This window comes from Myotis myotis, unplaced genomic scaffold (assembly GCF_014108235.1).
Source record: "Myotis myotis isolate mMyoMyo1 unplaced genomic scaffold, mMyoMyo1.p scaffold_m19_p_19, whole genome shotgun sequence".
NCBI classification, from domain to species: Eukaryota; Metazoa; Chordata; class Mammalia; order Chiroptera; family Vespertilionidae; genus Myotis; species Myotis myotis.
This window is the reverse complement of record NW_023416323.1, coordinates 4,836,047-4,862,097: the sequence shown is the minus strand read 5'-3', so window position 1 is coordinate 4,862,097 and position 26,051 is coordinate 4,836,047. Positions and strand designations below refer to the sequence as shown.

The 26,051-nt window shown below is 45.0% G+C and overlaps 1 protein-coding gene across 1 annotated transcript; it reads left to right on the top strand.

Moving 5' to 3' along the window:
* The first annotated feature begins 1,096 nt into the window (after window positions 1–1,096).
* On the top strand, window positions 1,097–15,781 carry LOC118674345 (carcinoembryonic antigen-related cell adhesion molecule 1-like). The gene is made up of 7 exons (XM_036346017.1): window positions 1,097–1,238; window positions 2,096–2,455; window positions 5,544–5,822; window positions 12,478–12,604; window positions 13,730–13,782; window positions 14,474–14,505; window positions 15,557–15,781. The coding sequence occupies exons 1-7, from the start codon at window positions 1,175–1,177 to the stop codon at window positions 15,674–15,676; spliced, it is 1,035 nt and encodes a 344-aa protein (XP_036201910.1). The 5' UTR covers window positions 1,097–1,174; the 3' UTR covers window positions 15,677–15,781.
* Window positions 15,782–26,051: the final 10,270 nt, after the last annotated feature.

Genomic DNA, 26,051 nt, shown 5'->3' with positions numbered 1-26,051 from the left:
ATCAGCCTTGCTATTGCAATTGTGCTCCGATGCTCTCATAATTTTTAAACAAACAAATTTAGATGTTTACAAAAAATGGCAAGTGAAACACGCTCATGGATTTATTAACAAGCATTGGATTTTCACTTCTGTGTTTTGTGGACTGCTGTATGCCCAGCTATACTGCCTGGGAGAGCAGAATAAGCTCAATAAATATGCGATAAATGACAAAAAGAAAGACAATGGGCTCCACAGGCCAGTAAGACCCACCTCCCCTGAGAGCTCGTTAGATGCAGAGTCTCTGGTCCACTCACACCTACTGAGTCAGAATCTGCATTTGTCTTTGGCTTTTTTATTTTATGTTTTTTAATTGACTGGTTTTAGAGAGGAAGGGAGTGTGAGAGAAACATTGATTTGTTGTTCCACTCATTTAAGCATTTAATGGTAGATCCTTGCAGGTGCCCTGACCTGCCATCAAACAGGCAACCTTGGCTTATCAGGAGGAAGCTCTAACCAACTGAGCTCCCCAGCCAGGGCTCTCAGAATCTGCCTTTGAACAGGATCTGCAGACACTCCTGTGCACAGGAGAGAGGCGGGGCTGCCCCACCCCCAGTTCACAGCCTGGCGGGCATCCACATTAACTGGGGAGCTGATAAGCAGCATTTCTACAGTGTCCTGTAGGCATCACCATCTTTACCACCGTCCACAGGTGATCCGATGCACAAGGGGTTGACATCCCTGTGACAAGAGTTTTTCATGTCAGCCCAGGGCTCCTGCTCAGAAACAGAAGTCCAGAAGGAATAAGAGAGGCCCCAGGGGGCGCTACTGGGCACTCAACTTGAGCTCTAGGGAATTTCCCCCACCCCCACCTCCACCTCCTTGTCCAAGACTCAAGCTTCTCTCAAAAGGAAATGCCTATGGGGGTGGAGGGGGTGGAGAATCACTGAGGAAACAGAGGTCTCATCAATTCCCAGGATCTGACATTTAGCTGGAAGGTAACCAGGAAGGTGGGAGGGGGAGGGGGAAAGGAGGGGAGGACATAGGAAGGGACCTGGGCACAGACCCCGCCCCCTGCCCATGTGACCAGGAAAGTGATCTTGCCCTAGAGGAGGCTCAGCAGGTCCCACCAGTAGGGAGAGCAGTGCCTGTGAGTGTTTCTGGACCTCAAGCTCTTCTCACAGAGGGAGGGACGGAAATGGAGTCCCCCTCAGTCCCTGCTCACAGAGGGTGCGTCCCCTGGCAGGGGCTCCTGCTGGCTGGTAAGGAGGGGATAAATCCTGGGGGTGGACAGGAAAAGGGGAAACAGAGACTGGCTCAGGGTCTCCTGGGGAGCACAGCGCTCTGAGAGGGGACAGAGGGCCTCTGTTTGAACCTGAGGGAAGAGGACAGGGGAGCAGAGTGGGATGGGGGTGGGAGCTCAGCAGCAGGACACTCCCATGATCTGGAGGTGGTGAGGGGCAGGAACACCTTGATTATGGTAAGTTTTACAAGTTATTCATCACTGAAATACTTTCTGAAAACTGATTATAATAATATCTATTTGTGTCAGGGTGACACAAGAAAAAAATGAACCAGGGGCACTAAGCATTGTCTCTACCTCCAACCTCAGAAATAGGCACATACACCCCAGGGTCTGCGGGACCCAGGGAGCGCTCATTCATTCACCCACAGGCACTTCAGCCTGCTGCAGGCCCTGGGGGTACAACAGAGCAGACAAACCCCTTCCCCCATGGAGCTCACCTTCTATGGAGAGGAGACACACAAGGAAACATCTAGATGTGAGGCAGGGACCCTCAACTGCCATGAGGAAAACAGAACAGGGACAGGTCAGAAAGTGGAGACACAGGTCTTTAGTGTCAACAGGGGTCTGAGCTGTGCCTGTGAGCATTTCTGACTTCAGGATCCAGGAGCCAGGCAGGCACCTGGGAGTTTTCAAACAGGAAATAAGGTCAGAGGTGCTGAAATATTGCTGGCCATGCTGCTGCACTTGACCACAGGAAATACACTCACACACACCAAGGCTGAGAGATGAAGAGACCTGCTAGGACCCAGGCCGTCATCTTTCCTTCCCAATACATTGCTCCAAATCTTGATCAACTTCTCTCTTCCCTCCTAGCCTCAATCTTAACCCTCTGGAGCCTGCCCACCACTGCCCAGCTCACTATTGAATCAGTGCCGCCCAATGCTGCCGAAGGGAAGGATGTGCTTCTCCGTGTCCACAACCTGCCTGGGAATCTAATGGTCTGTATCTGGTACAAAGGGGAAAAAATAGACAACAACCTTCGAATTGCATCATATACAGCACACACTCAAGCAGTTACCCTCGGCCCTGCATACAGTCAACGAGAGACAATGTACCCCAATGGATCTCTGCTGTTCCAGAAAGTCACCCTGCAGGACACAGGATACTACACCCTAGTAGCCTTAGACAAAGATGCTGAGAGCATACAAGTAACTGGACAGCTCCGTGTATACCGTGAGTGATTGCTCTCTGTCCTCTGGGTGTCGGGTGGGGTATATTCTACTTCACACACAGGACTGACAGCCCTGCACTCACTCTGCCTCCATCCCCCTCTGCCTCATATTCCAGGTTGGGTTTGGGCCTTTAGTGCAGGACACACACAGTGGAGACAAACTTTCTAAGGTCAGAGTTCCCTTCCCGGATTCCAGCCCTGCAGACATTCTCCACAGAGAGAAGGACCCATCTGATGGCAGTGACTCAGCAAAGGGAACCAGCCTCAGTCCAGTCCCCTTGGCCCCGCCCAACCAAGACCCAGAGAACAACCCTGCAGGGCTCATGCTGGGCCTGGCCTGGGGGACCCTGGGATCCTCACAGAGAAGTTCAATTCAGGCAGCTGCTCCACCCCCCTCCCCGAGACCTCTGCCCCAGGGCTCCTGACTCCAGGGAATATGAAGAGACTCTGGGTGATTGAGATTGATCTGTGGCCAGGCCTGACTGGCAGCAATAGTTTCCCAGGTGCCCAAGTCACAAAGCTCCTGAGGTGGTCACCAGCCAGGGCTCAGCCTCAAGAGCCACATCTGGGGAGGGATGGAGCCTGCTCCTTCGCCTGAGACCATGAGTGGGGAGTATGTGGACAAGGTCCCTAGGCCATTAGCCAATTGCCTGGGGGACATAGGAAGGAAGAGGAAGATAGTGTCTCCAGGGAGGAAAAGAGAAGGTGTTCCTGGAAGCTCCCAGTCCACCAGGGATCTGTCCACTGCATCCTCTCTCACAGACACAAATAATAACAGAGGCTGTTAACTTGGGCAGCCCCTCTATTCCAAGCTTTAGGTTAGAACAGTGGTCGGCAAACCGTGCCTCGTTAAACACATGTGGCTCTTTGGCCCCTTGAGTGTGGCTCTGCCACAAAATACCACGTGCAGGCATGCATGTACAGTACAAAGTTGACTTAAAACTTTAAGTAAAGTTTATTAAGTTAATTTTAGGGAACGTTGTGGAGTGAAAAAATATGTAGTGTCGAAGATTGAGAAAGGTATGTTGAGATGGTTTGGACATATAGAGAGGATGAACGAAAGGAGATAGACGAAACAAATATACAAGACGAGTGTGGATGGGAGAGTTGGAAGGGGTCGACCTCAGCGAATGTACCTCAATCAGATTGAGGACCTTTTTAGCAAAGGCCAGCTTAGGAGTACCCTAATTAAGTTAATCACAATGTACCTACCTATATAGTTTAAGTTCAAAAAATTTGGCTCTTAAAAGAAATTTCAATCGTTGTACTGTTGATATTTGGCTCTGTTGACCAATGAGTTTGCCGACCACTGGGTTAGGAAATTGTGAAAGATTTAAGGGTCATTCACAGGCAACATGGCAAACCTGAGACCATTTACCACTTATCCTGTTTCATTCAGGGAAAACTGAGTTACAGGAAGATACAGTCACTCAATCAGAATCACACAGACTGACTGACCAACGTGAGTCATGCCAAGGCCTCTCCTCCACTCCAAGGGCCTTATTATGCTCACTTCACCCCTGACTGGTGACTCACATCCTCGTACTGGTGTGAGGCTCCCATTCCTCCCAGTGGCTCCCGAGGCCTTCCCCAGGTGGGCCTGGTGACCCTGCACCATCTGACTGGTTCACTGCCTGTTTCACACACATGTTCTCATAATGACACCTTGACCACAGGGTGGGATCCCCTCAGATGGTGAGATCCACCAGCCACTGTCCTTTCTCTTAGACGCTGCTCAATTTGAATGAATTTGACTAAACTCCAGTTGTTTCCTGAGTTAGAAGGAAAAGGAAGAGCACATGCCACAGGCCCGTGTGGGGGCTCCTCCCCACCTGCCTGACTGTCCATAGAAACAGGGAGGGACCTTCTCCCTAACTTTACTAACATGGAACATATCCTTTCTACCAATTTGATGACATCCCCTCCTTTATACAGCAGACACCTGGACTCAGCCACCGGTCACTTCTGTTCTCTTTGCAGGACTCACCTTCTCTCTATCCAGGGAGTCCCTGATTTCTAACCCACTCTGGCATCTCCCTTTGTTCACAGTATGACCTGGTTGGATGGCAGAACTTGGTCTATGACCTTCGTACCCTCTAGAAAGAGATTCCTGAAAAATCTGGCATTAGAACTTTGGGGCATGAGTGATTTTCACATATTCTTTCACAGTTTAACGCAAAATCTATCTCATAACTGCCAAACACAAATGGACCGTGAGGGCCATATTTTCAGCAAGTTCATGCTCCCCCACTCCACAAGCCCCCCTTCTGTATGTGCTATTGTCTGCATGTTGAGGAAGGATCCCTGCCCTCTGCAGTGGCAGAAAGGACATTAAAGTCCAAGGGAAGAGAGCCTGGCTCTGCTGCCACCCCCAGCCAGCTCCTGCTGCGCCTCACTCTTTTCTAAATTATTCCTGGACTCTGCCCTGCCCTTTCTGGGGTCACTGCCTCATGTCAGTCACCAGTGACTCCTGGGCAGACGGCCACACCTTGTGGCCCTGCAGCCTGGGTACTGCCAGACTAGCTTCTGATCTCCCGTGTATTGTTTATGCTCAGACACCCAGTTCCAGGACACCCTGCCCAGTCCTCTCTGGGCTTAAGGACTATGGGGTGGCCCATCATTACTCATCTCTAGGATGACCCTGGACTGTGAGACTTCGGTGGAAACACATCTCAACCCGGCAACATAGGTCTGTGTAGCTGGAAGGGACTCAGCACCTGCACATTCCAGGTGAGAGCCAAGGTCAGCCAGGCAGTCAGCCGGTCAGTGAGGAGCCAGGACAGGTGCCAGGTGGTCTCTGACTCCCAGTCCTGTGTCTCTCTGTGATGAAACTCTAATAGTTATCTGAGCCCTGAGAGTCTGTGCTTTTTCTCCCAGACATAGAGCAGGCAGCCTTATATCTTCTGTGTGCTCAGATCCTCATGCATTTGTTTGTCTTGTGATGCACAGACCTGCCTTATTCTTTTAAAAACTCAGGTTGGCTGAGAGGCAAGAGGTGTCAACTCTGATGAAAGAAGCCTTTAGAGCAGCGGTTCTCAACCTGTGGGTCGCAACCCCTTCACAGTCAGTCATCTCCTCTGTTCTCCACAGAGCCAGTGGGGAAGCCAGCCCTCCAAGCCAGCAATGCCACAGTCACAGAGCATAAGGACGCCCTGGTCCTGACCTGCCTCACCAATGACAGGGGCATCTCCATCCGGTGGCTCTTCAAGAACCAGATTCTACCTCACAAGCACAGGATGAAGCTGTCCCAGGACAACAGCATCCTCACCATAGACCCTGTCAGGAGGGAGGACACTGGGAGCTTTCAGTGTGAGGTCTTCAACCCCATCAGTTCCAGCAAGAGTGACCCTCTCAAGCTGGACGTACAATGTAAGTGACTCCTTGCCCCGTCTACATCTCCCTGGGAGGATTGCTCTACCAATGGTGTGAAAAATGGACAGAAGTCACAGGGAGCAGATTGTCAATCGGGAGACAGCACAGTAAACAGAAGGGCAAAGTGGTTAAGAGCTCAGTTTCCGACCCTGGATCTGGCATTCACTGTGACCTTACACAAGGTTGTTTTTATGCTCATTTTTTATGTGATAAACTATACACAAAATTTACCATTTTAACTTTTAAGTGTACACCTCAGTGGCATTAAATGCATTCACATTGTTATGCAATCATTACCACTATCCATTAGGAACTTTTTCATCTTGCCACATTAAAACTCTGTACCCATTAAACACTCGCTCTCCAATCCCCAATCCCAACCCCTGGAAGCCACCATTCTGTTTCTATTAATATGACTACTCTAGGTACTTCATATAAGTGGAATCATATGATATTTATCCTTTTGTGTCTGGCTTTTTTTCACGTAGCATAGTGTCTTCAAGTTTCGTCCATATTATAGCATATATCACAATTTCATTCCTTGTTAAGGCTGAATAATATTCCATTGCATCCATCACATTTAATTTCTCATTCATCTGTCCATGAATTCTGTGTTGTTTCTACCTTTTGTCTGTTGTGAATAATGCTGCTATGAACAAGGGTGTACAAATATCTGTTCAAATCCCTGCTTTCAATTCTTTTGAGTATTTACCAAAATACTGGATCAAATAGTAATTTTTGTTCAATTTCCTGATGAACTGCTATGCCGTTTTCCATAGTGGCTGCACCATTAAATATTCCTGCTGGCAATGCACAGAAGTTCCAGTGTTCCCCATCCTTGCCAACACATTGTTTTCTGGGTGGTTTTTTGGTTTTTGAAATAGCCATCTCAATCGGTGTGAGGTGTTATCTCATGGTGGTTTTGATTTCATTTCTCTAATGATTAGTGATGCTGAGCATCTTTTCATGTGCTTATTGTCCTTTTCTATATTTTCTTGGAAGACATTTCTATTCAGTTCCTCTGGCCATTTTTTCATCCTATTGTTTTATTGTTGTTGTTGAGTAATAGTTACATATATATTCTGGATATTAATCCCTTATCAGATATATGATTTTCACATATTTTCATCCATTCTGTGTGTGTCTTTGTTCTTTTTAACATTGTCGTTTCATAAACACAATTTTTAAAATTTTGATAAAGTCCAATTTATCTACTTACTAGAGGCCTAGTGCATGAAATTTTGTGCACCAGTAGGGTCCCTAGCAGCTGCTGGCTGCCAGCCGGGACCTCCCTGGTGGTTAGTGCACGTCTAACACCCAGTTGGTCGAACTCTCACCCTTAGGGACAATTTGCATATTAGCCTTTTATTATGTAGGATTCTTTGTTGCTTGTGCTCTTAGTTTCATATCCAGAAATTCCTTGACAAATCCAATATCATAAAGATTTCATCCTATGTTCTCTTTTAAGAGTTTTTTTAAGTTTAGCTCTCACACTTAGATTTTTGGTCCATTGTGAGTTAATTTTTTGTATATGGTGTTAAGTAGTTCCAATTCATTCTTTTGATGTAAATACCATTTTCCAAGTGCCATTTCTTGAAAAGACTGTGCTTTCCTTCTTGTATGGTCTTGGCACTTTTTTTTAATTGATTCTAGAGAATGAAAGAGAGAGAGAGTGACTCTTGATGTAATGATGTAAGAGTGAAACATCAGCTGGCTGCCTCCCGCACATGCCTTGCCTAAGGATCAAACCAACAACCTGGGTTGTTTCCTGACCAGCAAATGAATCCATCATCTTTTAGTGTATGGGACGGTGCTCCAAACAGCTGAGCTACACCTGGCAGGGAAGGTCTTGGTACTCTTGTCAAAATCATTTGACCATATATATGAGGGTTTATTTCTGGGCTTTCTAATCCATTTCTATATGTCACAGCCTTACAGTAAATTTTGAAATAAGGAAGTATGAATCCTCCAATTTTGTTCTTTTTCCAGTTTGTTTTGGTTATTGGGGGTCTCTTGACATTCCATATGAATTTCAGGATGGATTTTTCTATTTTTGTTCCAAAAATGTCATTGGGATATTGATAGGGATTGCATTGAATCTGTAGATCACTTTGGGCAGTATTGTCATCTTAACAATATGTAGTCTTCCAATCCATTAACACAGAATGTCTTCCCATATTTTTCCAGCAATTGTTTTTTTGTGGTTGTTCAGTATATAATAAGTCTTTCACTTCCCTGGTTAAGTTAATCCCTAAGAATTTTATTCTTTTTGATGCTATTGTAAATGGCATTTTCTTAATTTCCTTTCTGAATAGTTCATTGTTCATATATAGAAGCACAACTTATTTTTACCTGTTGATTTAGTATCCTGCAACTTTGCTGAACTTGTTTATTAGTTCTAACAATTTTTGTGGGACTTTTGGGTTTTCTACATAGAAGGTCATATCATATGCAAACAGACATAATTTTACATCTCCTTTTCCAATTGGGATGCCTTTTATTTCTCATTCTTGTCTAATTGCTGGCTAGGACTTCCAATACTGTTTTGAGTAGAAATGGCAAACGAAGGCAGATCTTTGTCTCTGCCTGATCTTAGGAAAAAACGTTTAGTCTTTCACTATTGAGAATAATGTTAGGTGTGGGTTTGTCATAAACGGCCTTTATAATGTTGATGTAGTTTCCTTCTATTCCTAGTTTGAGCATTTTTATCATGAAAGGATGCTGAATTTTGTCAAATGCTTACACTGATTCAATCTCCTTACTATTTATAGGTCTATTCATATTTTCTATTTCTTTGTTGTGCTGTGCCAGCACAGCTAAGGGTTCGGTAAGCCTGAGCGGGGGAGGTGAAGGATTAAAGCAAAGAGAGACAAAGAGAATATGCCCGGGGCTTGGTGGATCTCTTGTGCCTGGATGAGGTCACAGAGAAGGATCCAGCCAGCAAGCTGAGGCTTTATTTTATAGTCAGAGAAAAACAAGGTAGTGGTCAACATAGTTACAATGTTCTTGTGAGTTTCACTTGTTTTGGCAGCACTTGCTGGATCTCCCAAAGCCCATTAGCTACCTAGGAATTATCTAGGGGGTGGCCATAAGGTCAAGCTTAATTATGCTAAGAGGGCTCTGCCCTCTAAGCGGGGACTTGTTTGTGGCTCTGCCACGTCAATCTGAGGCTTAACTCTGGAGCCGCTCCCTCCACTTTGTGATTCCATCTTGGTAAGGTTTTGTGTTTGTCCATTTCATCTAAGTCATCCAATTTGCTGGCATACAATTACTCATAGTACTATTATAATTCTTATTATTTCCATAGAATTGGTAATAATGTACCCACTTTCATTTATGATTTTAGTAATTTGAGTCTTCTCACTTTTTTTCTTAGTCAAACTAGGTTAAGTTTTGTCAATTTTTTCATCTCTTTTGAGGAACCAACTTTTTTTTTTTTAATATATTTTATTGATTTTTTACAGAGAGGAAGGGAGAGGGATAGAGAGTTAGAAACATCGATGAGAGAGAAACATCAATCAGCTGCCTCCTGCACACCCCACACTGGGGATGTGCCCACAACCAAGGTACATGCCCTTGACTGGAATTGAACCTGGGACCTTTCAGTCCACAGGGCAACGCTCTATCCATTGAGCCAAACCGGTCAGGGTGGAACCAACTTTTTGTTTCATTGATTATCTCCCTTGTTTTACTATTCTGTAATTTATCTATCTCCACTCTAATCTTTATTAGAATTTAGTTTGTTCTCTTTCTCTAGTTCCTTATGTTGTAGAGTTAGATTGCTTATTTGAGATCTTTCTTCCTATTTAAAGTAAGCATTTACAATTGCAAATTTCTTGCCCAAGATTCTCAACTTCTCTGAGCCGCATATTCCACAACAGAAAATTACAATAAGAGTACCTGCTTCGTGGTATTGTTTTAAGTATTTAATGTGCTATTGAATCAAACCCTTAGCAAAATGTCACACGCAACAGAAATGTTTCATGGTATTGGCTGCTATTATTACTTCTATTATCACTGGCCTCTATGAAGTCAGTGGTCCTAGAGTCCAGGATCCACCCCTTACTAATCATATGACTTTGGGTAAATTTTTCACCACTCTAAGCCTCAATTTTTTCATCAGTAAAATGGAAATAATGTCTATCTGACAAGGTTATTATATGAATCAGATGAGATATAACAAAAGTATTTAGCACAGAGTCTGGCACATAGTAAGTGCCCCATAACAGCAGGTAAAATTAATATTAATCCTTAATCTTGAGTTCACTAGTGAGGGCAACAGAAATGGGGAAAAAAGGACACAGATGCAAAATGATTTAATTTAGGGTTAGGGGGGCATTATACACACACAAAAATAATCATTATAGGAAAAGAAAAGAGGAGTTGAGTGCAAAGTCTCAAGCCTGATTTGTTAGTTTTCATCCCCTGGGAGGCAGCCATGATGGGATCAGACATACAAATCTTTATTTGGGGGAAAAATCCCTGTGAAGAAAAGAACGTGGGATGGAAGTGGGAGGAGCCTGGAAGTTTCCTCTGGCAAGGATGCAGATCTGGTTATTGTGCAGGAGAAAGAAAAGAAAGATTTAGGTTGAAGTGCCATCTTTTCTGTTGTTCTTTTTTTGTTTGTTTGTTTTTTTGCCCATCTTTGTGAATTAACTTTGGAAGACAGCAAGCCATCTGCATGAAAAGTTTTGAAATTTTGAAAGATGATTATATAAGAATACTTCGAGAACATTTAAAGGATATAACATTACTGTTTAGTATTCACTTGGCAAACTGAAAAAGAAAAGTGCTGACATTATGCCCCTTTTAGACAATTATTTTCAAGCTTTAGTTTGTATAGGAAATCTTTAGGGTGCTTGTTAAAATTTCCAGATTCCTAGACTCTACCTATAAAAGTTCTGATTCAGAATGTCTGAATGTCTGGAGTGGGACCCAGAAGTTTGCGTTTTAAAAAACATCCCAAAGAATTCTGTTGTAGGTGGTCTTTGAAATACTACGTTTCGACATACTGGTTTAAAGGTCTCAAGTAACTCTAGACAACATCTGTAGGCAAAAAATAGTCCTAGGGTAGGGAGTGTTTTCTTCCTAGAATCACTGTGGATCTCATGCAAAAGTCAAAGGAACACAAGCTCTTCGGACACCATGACTATGGGAGCTAAACATCCCTCTGATCTAAAGAACACTCCCAACTGCCCATAAAGATCCAGGATGAATATCTGTAATGACCAACCCATTATTTTTACCAGAGGAAACTAGGAGACTGCCCTTTAACTCTGCTACCAGGGCTTTTGGAAGCTCCAAACGGCTTCCTAAAATGTGATCTTTCTCCATGAGCCGTGGGCCTATGAGATGAGAACCTATCACTTCCCAATGCACCATCTCCCCGCTATGTTCCCTCGAGCATCCCTGCTTTCCAGGATGGAATGCTGTGGAACAAAACAAAGGTGTTAGTGGTGACTACTTGGGATGGAATCATTTACTTCTCAAGGAATTACACTTACCCCTCTCAGGGTGATTGGAGAGCATATGTCTGTTTCAGGTTAGAAAAGGGAGCTGGGGGTTCACAGACTGTCTAAACAGCGACATTTCCGCAACCTATGGTCAGTATGCCTTCTGGGTTTGCCACCACAATCCTTAAATGGAAACTTTTTTCACGGTACAGGAGCTGGCAGAACTTTTTGCTCTAACTTGAATAGGAAAAAATTCTCCTGCACAAGACACCTTTAGGTTTATTTAGGGAGTTAGGTCTCAGGAAGAGACCTGTTTTAATTGTGTGTTTTTTTTTAATTCAACCCTGGAAGTAGTGAAGGGAAGCAGGCTGGACAATACCTTTAGATCCCCAGTAGCTCTCATTTTAAAGCATGTTGGAAACACCTCCAATGCCATGTTTTTTTAATGTTGTGTGGAGGTGTGGCTGTGTGTGAGAGAGGAAGGGAGAGGGAGAGAGAGAGAATTATTGATCAGCTGCCTCCTGCACACCCCCCACTGGGGATCCAGTCAGCAACAGTGGCATGTGCCCTGTCTGGGAATCGAACCAGTGACCTTTTGGTGCAGGGAACGACGCTCCAGCCACTGAGCAACACCTGCCAGGGCTACAGTGCCTTCTAAGAGAGTATCTGCAAGGCTGATGGGGAGTCCTTGAGCTAAAGTTACCCACAAGATGAAAACCATTGCTCACAGCATTGGACTTATTTCCGATCCCTGCTGGGAGCCTGGGGGAAGTCTCTGTGTAAAGCAGGTGGTACATTCACCACCTTCCATCAGTTAAGTCCTCACCAAGGAGACCTGACTAACACATATTCATGGCCGCCACACCTGGTACAGAAAAAACGCAACCATGAAAGGTGGGAAGTTATGACTTACAAAAATGGCCATCAGCTTTCTCACATTTCCAGAGCTCCAACCATATCTCAGTGCAAAGAGTCCAGGTTGGAATTGTGTCAAGTCTGGGCACCAACATAGAAATACAATGAGAGAAAAAAATTACGAGGCTATAGTGAGCTATTTACCTCATAGCAGCCCTCCCAGGGGAAATTTCTTCCTTGGAGGAACAAGTAGAGGCTACTTCATGCTGGGAGTTGTTTCCCAGGGCACCCCCACTGTAAAATAACGTCACCTCACTCACTCTTCTCTTTTCTATCCATGACAGATGATCCAACACTACCAAGTCCTGGCCTCTCAGTTGGAGCAATGGCCGGCATCGTGGTTGGCGTCCTGGCTGGCGTAGCTCTGGTAGCAGCGCTGGCGTACTTCCTGTATGTCAGAAAGACTGGAGGGTATGACGGCCTTCCCTCTTGCTCCGCTTCCTCCATGGCTGATGACCATCCTGGGAGAGGGAAGGGGACTTCCCCTCTGTCTCTGGGCCTGGATCTGCTCCTCCTCCTTCTTAAATCCCTGCTTCTCAGCACTGATTCCTGAGGCCTCTCCTTCCCTGGTCTTCAAGCTTCCTGTACCCCACTCTCTTTGGGACATGGTTATTCCCATCCCCCTGTGGTTTAGAGAGGGCAGATCTGACTATGTTCCTTGGTCCTATAGTCAGGGAAACCAAGGTCCAAGAAGGAAGACAAATCAGTAAATGAAAAGAGTAGCAGGAGAAAGCGAGTTGTGTGCTCTGTCAACCACAGGAAGAGGAGAAGAGAGGGGCAGGTCAGGAAGAGAACCTTAAAAATACGTGAAACCAGCCTGGCCCGTGCAGCTCAGTGGTTGAATATTGACCCATGAACCAGGAGGTCACAGTTCAATTCCCAGTCAGGGCACATGAAAGGATGGGGGCTCAATTGCCAGAACAGGGCTTACAGGAGGCAGCTGATGGATGATTCTCTCATCATTGATGTTTTTATCTGTCCTTCTCCTTTCCTCTCTCTAAAATCAACAGATTTATATATTTTTTAAAGCTGAAATTAAAGGCCTTTTGGGAAATAAATGAAGAATGAAAACAGAATCAACAAAGCCAAAGGTGTCCAGGTAGAAATAGGCTCAGAAGGAACTGATAAAGACTACTCTTTATCAGTTTGTGCTCTGGCCAGGTGTACATTCTCAGTAAGGACACAAACCTAAGTTGAGGGTTCTATCCCCTGATGGGGCACCTCTCTCTCTCTCTCTCTCTCTCTCTCTCTCTCTCTCTCTCCCTCTCTCTCTCTCCCTCTCCTCTCTCCTCCCTTCCGCTTTCTGAAGGTAATAAATACCAGATGAAGATTTTTTTAAAGGGATGGGCCTGTGTGAACGTTAGTGCAGCAGGAAAGGAGTGCACTATAGGAGGGATGGTGGGTACACTGAAGAGGAGCCCTAGGAGGAAGGCAATACTGACTCTGTTCTAAATGAGCGGACAGTGTCCTTCCTACTTCAAGGAGCAAAGATCCTGTGCTTGGGAATAGCAGTCACAGTCTCTGATATTTGTTTAGGGCAAGTGACCAGCATGATCTCACAGAGCACAAACCTTCAGCCTCCAACAACAGTAAGTAAAGCCATCACCAGTGAGAGCTGGTGTGTTCCACCACATGCCCTGCCCTAGCAGGAAACCTGGTCCCAAGGATTCAGTACCTTCTGAAATGTTAGAGGAGATCTCCACTTCCCAACCTTAGGTTGTCGTAGGTCCTCACACCCTTCTAGTCACAAAAGATTCCCCTGAGACCCAACCCTGGGAGAGACTCACTCAGCCAGACCTGGCAGGCCTGAGTAAGATGGACATGTTTTCCAAAGCCATTCCTCATCTACCCCTTCCCCTCCTCCTCTATTACGGATGTGGGCACTCTCCTTTGGTGAGACTTTCCCTGTCTTGTGGTGCTCTGGGTGCAGTCAGTCTCTATGCCCCTCCTTGCCACTGGTGCCTGTTGCTGAGAAACTCAACTGGGCAAAAACAACACCTTGTGAGCTGGGGAAAAAAATTCAGAAGTGGACTGAGGCCTCCCTGCCCCACTCACCCCTCAACCCTACCCCCTCCTGCTGGTACTAACACCCTGGGTCTGGACCACAGACTCTGAGAAGAAGCAATTTCCTTAAGTAATCATGGGCTACATCCCACCCTCCTCCTACCACCTGCCACCTCCTTCAGCTAGAAATCACAACAGCTTAGGAACACCGAGGCTGTAAGACCCTAAGTCAGCTTTGCATTTTCATGGATTGCTAACTCTTCTTTCAACTCCCAGGTCAGGGCCACTCTGACAGCTCACCGAACAAGGTAAGCACAGCCAGTTTCACTGGCTCATTTTCTCATGCATATACCTCTATAGAGAATGGAGGACACAAGTGCAATCACGTTTGAATCAAGGTTCCTCAATGCAGCAACAAACCAAGATGTATTGGTTAACTACTCCCATGAGCCTACCTCATGCAAAAATGTGGGCTCTGGAATTACCCCTGTCCTGAGTTTGAATCCTGGCTGTGACTCTTAGTTCCTCTGTGACCTTGGGCACGTAACTTAATCTCTCTGATCCTCACCCTGTCATCTGTAAACACGAAATGCTGCCTACTTCAGAGAGAAGCTGAAGGATAGAAATGAGATAACACATGCAAAGCACCAGCACGGTGCCCAACATCAGGAAGGCACTGGGTCATTCTCCCTCCTCTACCTCAATCTGATCCTGTTCTTCCTGTTAAAGGATAATGTCCATTCCAGTGGGTCTGAGGTCTTAGTTCCTTCACTTTATAATAACTTTACTGAGCTTCTCTCATTTAGCCTTTCAACAGAGCACACACATGTGTTGAAAAGTGCTTAAAGCATATGTATATGTTAACAATGTATAAATTACCATGAGTTGAGCATACCCTTGTAAGGTAAGTAACACTGAAATGAAGAAACAAAACATGTCATCTCCCTGCAAAATGAAACCCTCCAGTCACTTTCCTGCAAAGAGTAACTATATCCTGCCTTCCAATGCACTAGATTATTTTTGCCTGTTTATGCTCTTACATTAAAAAGCACAGTATATCCTTATTTGTGTCTTGTTTCTTTCATTCAAAATGGTTTTCATGAGACTTATCCATATTGTTGTATATATTTGTAGCTGTTCATTCTCACTGCTGTATCCCCCTCTTCCATTGTATGAATAACATAATCTGTCTTCTAATGATCATTCAAATGATGTCAGCAAGCATAGAAAATGGGAAATAAAAATCCTCCAAAACTAGAAGTTTCAAGTGGTGAGAGCAGGTGGTGCCAAATGACAGGAGGCCAGGTGAGGGCCCGGCCTGTGACACTGATTTAATTGACCACTTCTTATCCCTTTCAGACCCATGAAGTTACATATTCTTTGCTGAGCTTCAGTGGCCAAGAATCAAAGAAACCAACGTCAGCCTCCCCATCCCCACCAGCCACAGAGCCAGTTTATGCGGAAATAAAAAAGAAGTAATGCAGCCAGCCCAGCTCACCACACTGCTGCCTGATTCCAGTCTCATCCCATCACCAGGAGACCCCGTTGCCCTCAGGGAAAAGGAGAGGATGCGACCACAACCCCGGAAGAGCACACCTGGAAAGCCTCTTTCCCCTCCGCCCCTGCCCCCCCCCCCCCCCCCCACTCTGTCATGAGGCAGCTCCAGGCTCCTGGTCACAGCCCCTCCCTTTGGTGTCAACAGGTGAAAAGAGTCTGTAGGAAGCCCAACCTTCCTTTGCATTGAAATTTGGCTCATTAAATTAGTACTAGAACCAACAAAGTCTAGAGATGATTCCTTAAAAAGTAAACTTCTGGCCCTGACCGGTTTGGCTCAGTGGATAGAGCATCAGCCTGCAGACTGAAAGGTCCCAGGTTTGATTCCGGCCAAGGGCATGTGCCTTGTTTGCGGGCACATCCCCAGTAGGGTGTGTGCAGGAGGCAGCTAATCAATGTTTCTCTCTCATCGATGTTTCCAACTCTCTATCCCTCTCCCTTCCTCTCTGTGAAAAATCAATAAAATATATTTTAAAAAATAAAAGCAAACTTCTGGATGAATGATTAAGAAAAAATGAGGGTGGGCACAATAAGCAATAATAGGAGTAAAAAAGAAAACAATGACAGCAGGCAATAGGAGAACATCAGGAGCATCTTTATTGCAAAATTAGATTAAAAGGAATAAATGCTTAGAAAAATAAAATGAAACCAGAACTAAGTCAAAAAGGAAGAGAATTATGAGTAGCCCTATTAACCAACAGACAAACTGAGTTTATATGTTTAATCTTTCCAATAAAGGATACATATAACCTAGATTATTTGACAGGAAGTTTTCCAAACATTCAAGCAGCAATTAATTCTTTTTTTATTATTATTCATTTCAGAGAGAGAGAGAGATAGAAACATCAATGATGAAAGAGAATCATTGATTGGCTGCCTCCTGCACACCCCACATTGGGGATCAAGCCCGCAACCTGGGTAACATGCCCTGACCAGGAATCAAACCGTGACCTCCTGGTTCATGGGTCGATGCTCAACCACTGAGCCACGCCAGCCAGGCAAGGATCAATTAATTATAATATTACAGGTGCTCTTACAGAAAACAAGAGAGAGAACACTTCCCCAGCTCTGATTGTGTGGCTGGTATAATGTTGACCACCAAATCAGAAGAAACTTGCTAGACATGAGCAGAGCAGGGACATGAGCCAAGTACAGAGACTCACCAGGACAGAAAGCTCCAGATGACTCAAGGAGCACAATTGAGAAAACAAGAACCTAAGCTCACCCCGCAACCCCCATCTTTCATATTGCTTTTCAGACAGTTTAGACCGGCTGACATTTTCTTCCCTAAAGATAACATCTAGGCTTCAGTTGTATTTCAGCTCCAGGCCCAGAAAAGCAGAAAAACCAGACAAATGACACAGGGCTGCCTCCGGACCTATTGCATTGACTAATAACTTCCTGCCCTGGCAGCAACCAATCAGTGGCAACCACGATCCTGAAAGAGTACACCTGGGATGCTGATGAGTATTCTATTAAGACCCTCCCCTGAGACCTCCCCTAAGATTTCCACCTGAAAGAAAGAGAGAAATGTGCTCAGGATAAAGGTCCCAGTGTGCACTCTCCCTCCAAGGAGCATGCCCTTCCCATTTCCCGACAAGCATGTATCCCCCAACCTCTAAGGGACCCCATGAGACCTGCAACCAGGGGAGCAATGGGCAGCGGCAGCTTGTCTCCGGCTAACCCCCTGCACTTGTCTCCAAGGGCCCTTTTCTCTGACTTCTCAGAGTCAAAGCAGCCCAGCCTAGGCTTCTCTGTTGCTTCTTCTATGCCAAGGGTTCTCAACCTGTGGGTCGCGACCCTTTTGGCGGTCGAACGACCCTTTCACAGGGGTCACCTAAGACCATCCTGCATATCAGATATTTACATTACGATTCATAACAGTAGCAACATTACAGTTATGAAGTAGCAACGAAAATAATTTTATGGTTGGGTCACAACATGAGGAACTGTATTTAAAGGGCCAGAAGGTTGAGAACCACTGTCATCTATGCCCTTGTTTCACGGTCCTAAGTACATTTTTGCTGCCATCATGGGGTACAATACCTTTTGCTCAGTACTGCGTAGTCCTTCCCATGCATATCCTCATCTCCCGTCCCCTTTTCCTTAAATAAATTCCATTTTCTTTAATCACCATCTGAGATGGCCACTTAATTCTTTCAAAACTCAGAAAGGAAAATAATAGGCTAGTATTAGCAAGTATGAACATCCTTCATGAACAGTAACACAATCAGCAATGAATAAAAACGATAATGTGCAGGAAATGTGGGTTTGTTTCAGAAACACCATTTCACAATATAAAAGTCACTAATTCACAGCATTAAAGGTTTAAAGAAGAAAAACCATGTACATTTTTCAAAAGACACTTTCAAGAAAAACTCCACCTAAAATTCAGCCTCTATTTATGTTAAGAACTTAATAAACCAGAAATAAAAGGAACTTCCTTAATCTGAAAACGAGTGTTTAAAAATTTGATAGTAAAGTGTGGACTGAAAGGGGCCACACACTAAACATAACAAGCTCAAGGGAGGCCTGGGAGGTGGCCTTGCAAACTCAGAGACCTAAAGTGACCACAAAAGATGGTGTGACATTAAAACTTTTAACTAGGTTGGGACGGCCCTGGTGAGGTTGAAACAGATAATGGGGACCAGTATAGACTGATTAACAGGGGTAGATGCAGAGGCAGAACAGCATTGAACAGACTGTCAAACTACAGTGGGAAGCCTGGGGAGGATTTGGGGAGGGTTAAGAGGTCAACTGAAGGACTTATATGCATGCATATAAGAATAACCAATGGACACAAGACACTAGGGCAAGGGTGGGCAAACTTTTTGACTCGAGGGCCACAATGGGTTCTTAAACTGGACCGGAGGGCCAGAACAAAAGCATGGATGGAGTGTTTGTGTGAACTAATACATGTTAACACTGCTGCTGGTGAAGGAGCGGAGGGGAGAGCAAGAGAATCCTCCGCTCTTTCGGCTCCGCGGGCCGGATAGAACAGCCGAACGGGCCGGATCCCGCCCGCGGGCCGTAGTTTGCCCACAGCTGCACTAGGGGATAGGGGCTGGGGGAATTTCAAGGGGGGGGAAAGGAAACATATGTAATACTCTTTGTAATACTTCAAGAAATAAAAATTATTTAAAAAAAAAAAAAAAACTTTTAACTAAAAGCAGTTTATGGCAGCTAGTAATGTCCTAGGCTAGACTCTTACCTAGCAAGTCAATTTTGACTTTAACTGACCCTGAAACAGAAGGGAAAATCAGTGGCTGGTTTTTTTTAATCCAGGCATTTCAATTGGAATTGTTTTCTGAGAGTCTGAGCAGTACCCGTTCACTGTATAAATGAGAGCTGAAGTCGTTCAACTCTGAAGATAAGGGGCATGTCCTCCTTCCAGCCCAAATCTCCGGTGTTCTTAATAACTAAGGATTTTTGTGGAGGTGTGAGAGGTCATTCCTCATGACATGCAGGAGCCCACAGTGATATTCCAACTCAACTGTAATTAAACTGACCAGCTCATGAGGAGGAGCACCCATGAGGCCACCTGGTGCCCCAAGCCCCTCTAGTTGTCTTAGACAGCTGGGAGAGAAATCAAGTCACATAAGAAGGTTGGATAAGACTCAAGGGGTAAGAGCTTCCTGGAGCTCAACCCATAAGCAGTAAGTACACTTTTTTTTTTAATATATTTTATTGATTTTTTACAGAGAGGAAGGGAGATAGAGAGCCAGAAACATCAATGAGAGAAACATTGATCAGCTGCCTCCTGCACATCTCCTACTGGGGATATTCCCACAACCAAGGTACATACCCTTGACCGGAATCGAACCTGGGACCTTTCAGTCCGCAGGCCGACGCTCTATCCACTGAGCCAAACCGGTTTCAGCAAGCAGTAAGTACACTTTGACCCACTATATAACATCCCTAGAAAATTTGCTCAAACTCTACAGATATCCAAAACCCACTAAAATTAACATAGGAAGTAGTGCTTCCAAGGCCGGGAACTCCCAGACCCCAAACCTCATTCGTACTCCTGATAGGGAGCCTTTACTTTTTTTTTAATGACCATTTTACTTTATTTTTTAAAAATATTTTTATTGATTTCAGAGAGAAAGGGAGAAGGAGAGATGGAAACATAAATGATGAGAGAGAATCATTGATCAGCTGCCTCTTGCACGCCTCACACTGGGGGTCCAGCCTGCAACCTGGACATGTGCCCTGACCAGGAATCAAACTGTGACCTCTTGGTTCATAGGTTGATGATGCTCAACCACAGAGCCAAGCCGGCTGGGCGGAAGCCTTTACTTGCAAGTAACTTATAGAAATGGGAAGATTGAACTAGAAATTATATTAATTTAAAATGGTCAAAATGCACCTGACTGGTGTGGATCAGTGCTTGAGTATTGACCTATAAACCAGGAGGTCATAGTTCAATTCCCAGTCAGGGCAAAAGCCTGGGTTGCGGGCTCAGTCCCCAGTGGGGGGCATGCAGGAGGCAGCCAATCAATAATTCTCTCTCATCATTAATGTTTCTATCTCTCCCTCTCCCTTTCTGAAATCAACAAAAATATATTTAAAATATAAAATAAAATGGTCAAAATGCAGTTGTCTTTGGGTGCTTAAATTAATTTTTTCATGCAAAAATTAGAAAAAAATGAGGGTTTTAAAATTAAACTAAATGAATGAATGGGAAATGTGTCTTGATTTGGAAATTAGAAGTTCCCAAGAAAAGCACAGATAAATTTTAAAAAATAATAATAAATTCTAGAGATTGTCTCTGAACTCTTCTGAAGCTCATAAATGCTTACACTTCATTCTTCCTTCTTCTATACCTCCTCCACTATATCCTTTGCTCTCAGAGCTTCCTTGTTCAGCCTTGCCCTTCCCCTCCCTTCTTCCTTCCCCTTCTGTCTCCTCCACTATCACTCTCTACTGACATAAAGGAATTCTAACAGCTCCCTTTGGAGAAAAGTTGACCTCAGATGCAACAGGATAAGAATGGGGTTGTTAGAAATACTAGGAGAGAAGGGGTCTCTTCCGACTCACCGGACCCCAACCCCGTTGCCCAGGAATGGTCATGTGGGCGGGTGACTTCATATCCAGAGGGCAGACTTACCTTTTGTCTCAGCTTCGCGGCCTTTTGGGAAAGGACTTATTCCGCAGCTGGGCAGGCAGCTTTCCCCCACACCCACAAAGAGCAAGAGCAAGTAATGAAAGCAACTCTGGGCCCACCAGGGAGAAATCAGGTGGAGAAAGGGCACTGGAGCCTGACTGGTGTTTTTATAAACTTAAACTTTCACAACCTTTTATAAACCTTTCTACAATTTGTACAAACCTCTTTTTATCTATTTAGAAATAACCATCATTAGAATCACTCAGTTTCGATCCTTGTCCTGCAAAAATGTGTTTTTATTATACTTTATGCCTTCTATTCTTATAACTATACAATGTCTTTTTCCACTTAATTTTAATTTTTAATTCTTCAAAATCTCAATTTCCAATGATAACCAAGAGTAAATAACTGTTAGGTGGCTCAGGAGGTGGCGCAGAAGATAAGGAGAGCCAAGCCGGTCAGAGAATAGGAAAGGAGGAAGTTTTATTCTGCGTCCCCGGGCGAAACCCACCAGCCCAAAGGTGGGGCCAGTGAATTCGCGCCAACAGGGAGGGGGGCGCTCTATTTTATACTGCGGTTGGGTGAGGGGCGGAGACATGAACTGAGGAAGTTCCCGCCGCAGCGGGTCAGCAGGGTATTCAGGAAGGAGCCGGTATCTGTGTCTGGCACGCTGATCTGTTAGAAATTCCAGGGAGGGTCCATTATCTCGTCACGCATCTGCATGTATCTGATCCTGGGCTCTCTCCAACCTAACAATAGCCAGTATTCCTTCGAATGATATTTACGAACACACTTTAAACATACTCTTACTTTCAAGAAAATGCACCTGCAATAAAGCACAAGACATTACATCAACAGTTCCAAATCCACTTTGTAGATCTTCTGTAATAAAAAGCTAAAAAGCAGGCAAACTTAAGACTTATCTAGCAATTAATGTTTTAGTATTTTATGTTATTTTAAAATATTTAGATGTTCAATAACTTTTATTATTTAACCCAGCAATGCTTCAAAGTTTTTTAAGTTACCAATGACTCTGGAAAACTATAGTCATATATTAACCACCACTGAAAAGCTTTATTAAAAACCCTTCATTTCAGTTACATTTATTGTCTTAACAACTCTATGAGGTTTTAAAGCCAATTATTATCCAAGCCATTTCCCTGATAAATTTTGTAACAGGAATAGCATGACCTTGACAACTTTTTAGGAGGCTGGAGAAAAGGTGGGGTGGGGGGTGGAGGGTGGGGGAAAGCAGGCCCCACAGCCTCTATCTCAAGACTGCAGCCTCCAGCCACTTGGAGTCGAAAGCACCACATTCTTTCCTTAGAGACAGGGGCCGTATTCCTCCCTGTAGCTTCTGAAAGGCAGGGCTAAAAGTGAGATTCTGGGGCTGCAGTTGAGGGGTAGAGTGAAAGTGTAGCATTGAGGATGCACATTCCCCAATGATCAAGCAAGTTTTGGAAGAAAGAGGCCTTGGTGAGAGAGTAAGCAGCCCCCATGTCTACAAAAAATTTAATTGTCTTGCCTGTCAGTTTGAGGGCCACCTTTGACTCCATCCCTTCAGTGGTGATGCTCTTAGTGGGGGCCGACTGGAGCCTTGCCCTTTGTGTGGGTAGGTTTGTTAGGTCTGATCAAATAATTGAATCGATACCCCCTCCCCTGGGAACTGACCTTTAGGCCACTTCACAATGACATTCCCTCTTGCTTAGACCACATTCCACTTGCTAAGACCATTATCTCTCCCCTCCAGACTTTCCTAGGATCCAGACCACCCAGAGAATTCTCCTCCCAGAAAAAGCCTGCCTAGAGTCCTGTAAAATCTCTGACCCCCTGTCTCTGGGTGCTGGCACCATTTGGGAGCTCAGCCCATCTGGTTTGCGGATGATCGTATAAATCCCTCACCATTATTGGCCTCGTGCGTTCCTCCTTCAGTGACCCTAAGAGGTTCTGGTCCTGGAGACCGTCCAGTCCCCAGGACAGTCCCTCTGCCAGTGGCTGAACTTGTGGCAGAGGGGGCACGGCGCTTATACGGTGGCATATGGCTAAAAACAGAGCCGTTTGTTTCTATGCGGTGGCTTTCTTGCTCTTTCCCTGCCCAGTCTCAGTTGTTAAAAAAACACTGCCAGGCCCTGGCCGGTTTGGCTCAGTGGATAGAGCGTCGGCCTGTGGACTGAAAGGTCCCAGGTTCGATTCCGGTCAAGGGCATGTACCTTGGTTGCGGACACATGCCCAGTAGGGGTTGTGAAGGAGGCAGCTGATTGATGTTTCTCTCTCATCGACGTTTCTAACTATCCCTCTCCCTTCCTCTCTGTAAAAAAATCAATAAAATATATATTTTTTAAAAACCACACTGCCAGTTATTTCTACCAATTGCTCAGTGGGGGTCTGGGGTCCTAAGGCTAGTTTTGGTGAACTTTTTCCTAATGCCTGACGCTGTCTATTGGATAAAATGTATCCCCAAAGTGCTGGGCCCTAACAGACCTGAACAATTCCTCTACTAGGCTTTTACTTACTACTTTCCTTAGGGATAATATTTTAGGGTTTAATTGATAATGAGCTCTGATCCTGATAGTGGCAGGACTGTTAAGTAGGTTTTTGCAGTTTTGCAAACAAGTGCCTGCAGTCTTGTAGCAAAGAAGGAGTTAAACAGGCAACTGCTCTGTGGAAGGGGGTGGGTGGGAAGCAGGCTGCTCTGCCTTACCAGAGGCAGGCCATTTGCTGCGACTGTGAGGCAAGTTCCCTTTAACTCATTTGAAATGGTGGCAACACACACTCTCTAAGTTTTCCCTAAATCCCTTGCTTGGTAACGGACTATAAGTATTAGCAAAACAAACTTAATTGGAGCACAGTGCTACAATTTAGAGGTTTGTTTACAGGCCAGAATTCCCTGTCCCCCAGTTGGTATTGGGGCTGAATGGCCAGCTGGGTCAAAGGAGGTTCATCAGGGAGGTTGAGAACAAAGAAGACAGTGATAAGCAGTGCAGTCCTGAAGAGAGAAGGGCGACTGCGGAGAAGGAAGGAGGCCTGGACGCGGAGAATCTCTGACCATTGCCCCGTGCGGGGGCGGGGCGGCGGGGGGAGAGCAACCGTTGTCTCAGCTCATTATCATATTGGGGCCAAGCCAAGTTGCAGTAGAAAATGAGCCATTTGGGTCTGACATCAGCTGTGAGGTTAAGATGGTTAAGATTCCGTAAGAGGCAATCTGAAGGGGTGCTGGTTTCCCATAATGGGCTGGTGTGGTGGAGAGGGGAAAGGTGAGTAAGAAGTCTATCCCAGAGGTGAGAAGTCCAAAGGGAAGGCATCCCAACCTTGGTCTGAACTAAGCAACGGAGAGAAGAGGAAGGCTGACCGCTATGTTAGGCGTCCCACTAACACAGGGTAGCCAGGGACCTGGTCCCCAAAAAGTGCGAGGACTTTGGTGAAGCAAAAGCCGGCAAATCAGAGGGTCTCTTACCAGAAATTCAAGTGGCCGGTGTGGTCTGGAGAAGCCTGCAACCAGAAGTGGGGTCCCCACAGGCTCCCTTGGCTATCCGGGTTTCAGCACCAAAATGTTGTGTTCCTGCCGAAAGGAGCCAGGCCAAGAAAGGTTGTGAGTTTGAAAAATTTTATTTCATTCTCCCACAGAGAGCTGAGACCAGTGTGTCGGTGTCAGCACCAAGGGGGTGGTTAGGTTCTCTTACATAGGGTGGAACTGTGCAGTATTGGGCCAGGGTGTGGGTGCAGAGTCAGTCAAGCAGAGGGTAGGGCATGAGTTGGTCAAGGGAGTCAAGGGAGGAGAGTGCAGGGGTCGGTCAAGCAAGGGGGATTCATCTTACCTTGCTTCTGCAGGCGCCAGCCATCTGCTCCAGGCTATGGGGAAAGGCTTATAACAATATATATTTCAGAAAACATGTCCAAGCAGGAGAGATTAAGGGTAGTTCACCCTAACAGTAGATAATTGGCTTTATGAAACCAAAATACTAGGACCTTTGAAATGCAAATATGTGGACTTCATCAAGAACTCTCATCTGGGCCATCTTTTTAAAATGCAATTTTTTGTTCCAGATAAAGATGCTACAAAGAAAGAGAATTACAGGCCAATATCCCTAATGATCATAGATGCTAAAATCCTCAATAAAATATTAGTAAATTGGATCCAGCAATACATTAAAATGATTATATACCATGACCAAGTGGGATTTATTCCAGGGATGCAAGGCTGGTACAATATTCACAAATCAATCAATGTGATACATCACATAAACAGATTGCAAGACAAAAATCACATGATCATATCAATTGATGGAGAAAAAGCATCTGACAAAATCCAACACTTTTTTAAAAATTAAATCTTTATTGTTGAAAGTATTGTTAGGGGCAAAAATAGAATATTGGGGACTAGCTATGGTTATGGGAGATATTAATCATGCTCTGTTAACTGTGATTGCCTTGTGTTGGTTAAAGTAAGGACATTCTGACATGGCTGGGAGTTGTACATTCCCAGGAGTCAACCTTGGCCCTGGGAATCAACCATGGAACCACTCTCATTCAAAAACTGCCTATTACCATGGAAAGATTAACAACCTTGTTGCCCAAACAATGGAGTCCCACCCCAGCTTCCCACTCCCCATGCCTGTAATCCCTACTTTCTCATGTAATCCTTGTTATACACTATATAAGCAGCTGGCTTATGGGGGACTGCAGAGCAGATTTTTGTGGATGACCTGCTGCTCTCCCATACTGCCGGGAGTATTGGAATAAACACTCACATACGATTCTACCCTGTCTCTGCTTAATTGGCTCAAGTAGTGATAGGCAGCACGGACCCATTGATTGTCCGGTTACAGCATCACATACTAGTATGTCCCCTTTTTCCCCACTATTGACCCCTTCTAGCCATCCCCTTTGCCTCCACCCCAGGCCTTCACTACCCTATTGTCTGGGTCCATGGTTTATGCATATATACTATGTATATACTCGCATACAAGTCCTTTGGACAATCACTTCCCACCCATCCACCCTCCCCTGCCTTCTCTCAGAGATTCCACAGTCTATTCTATGCTTCTTTGTCGCTGGATCCATTTTGTACATCAGTTTATTTTGTTCATTTGATTTCACATATGAGTGAGATCACGTGATACTTGTCTTTCTCTGACTGGCTTATTTTGCTTAGCATACTGCTCTCCAGGTCCCTCCAGGCTGTCTCAAAGAATA

Excerpts from the sequence above, each read along its gene's own strand:
- LOC118674345 (XM_036346017.1), top strand. The coding sequence starts at position 1,175 with ATGGAGTCCCCCTCAGTCCCTGCTCACAGAGGGTGCGTCCCCTGGCAG. Across the intron at positions 2,456-5,543 it reads TGGACAGCTCCGTGTATACC|AGCCAGTGGGGAAGCCAGCC; the intron begins GTGAGTGATTGC and ends TGTTCTCCACAG. Across the intron at positions 14,506-15,556 it reads CTGACAGCTCACCGAACAAG|ACCCATGAAGTTACATATTC; the intron begins GTAAGCACAGCC and ends TATCCCTTTCAG.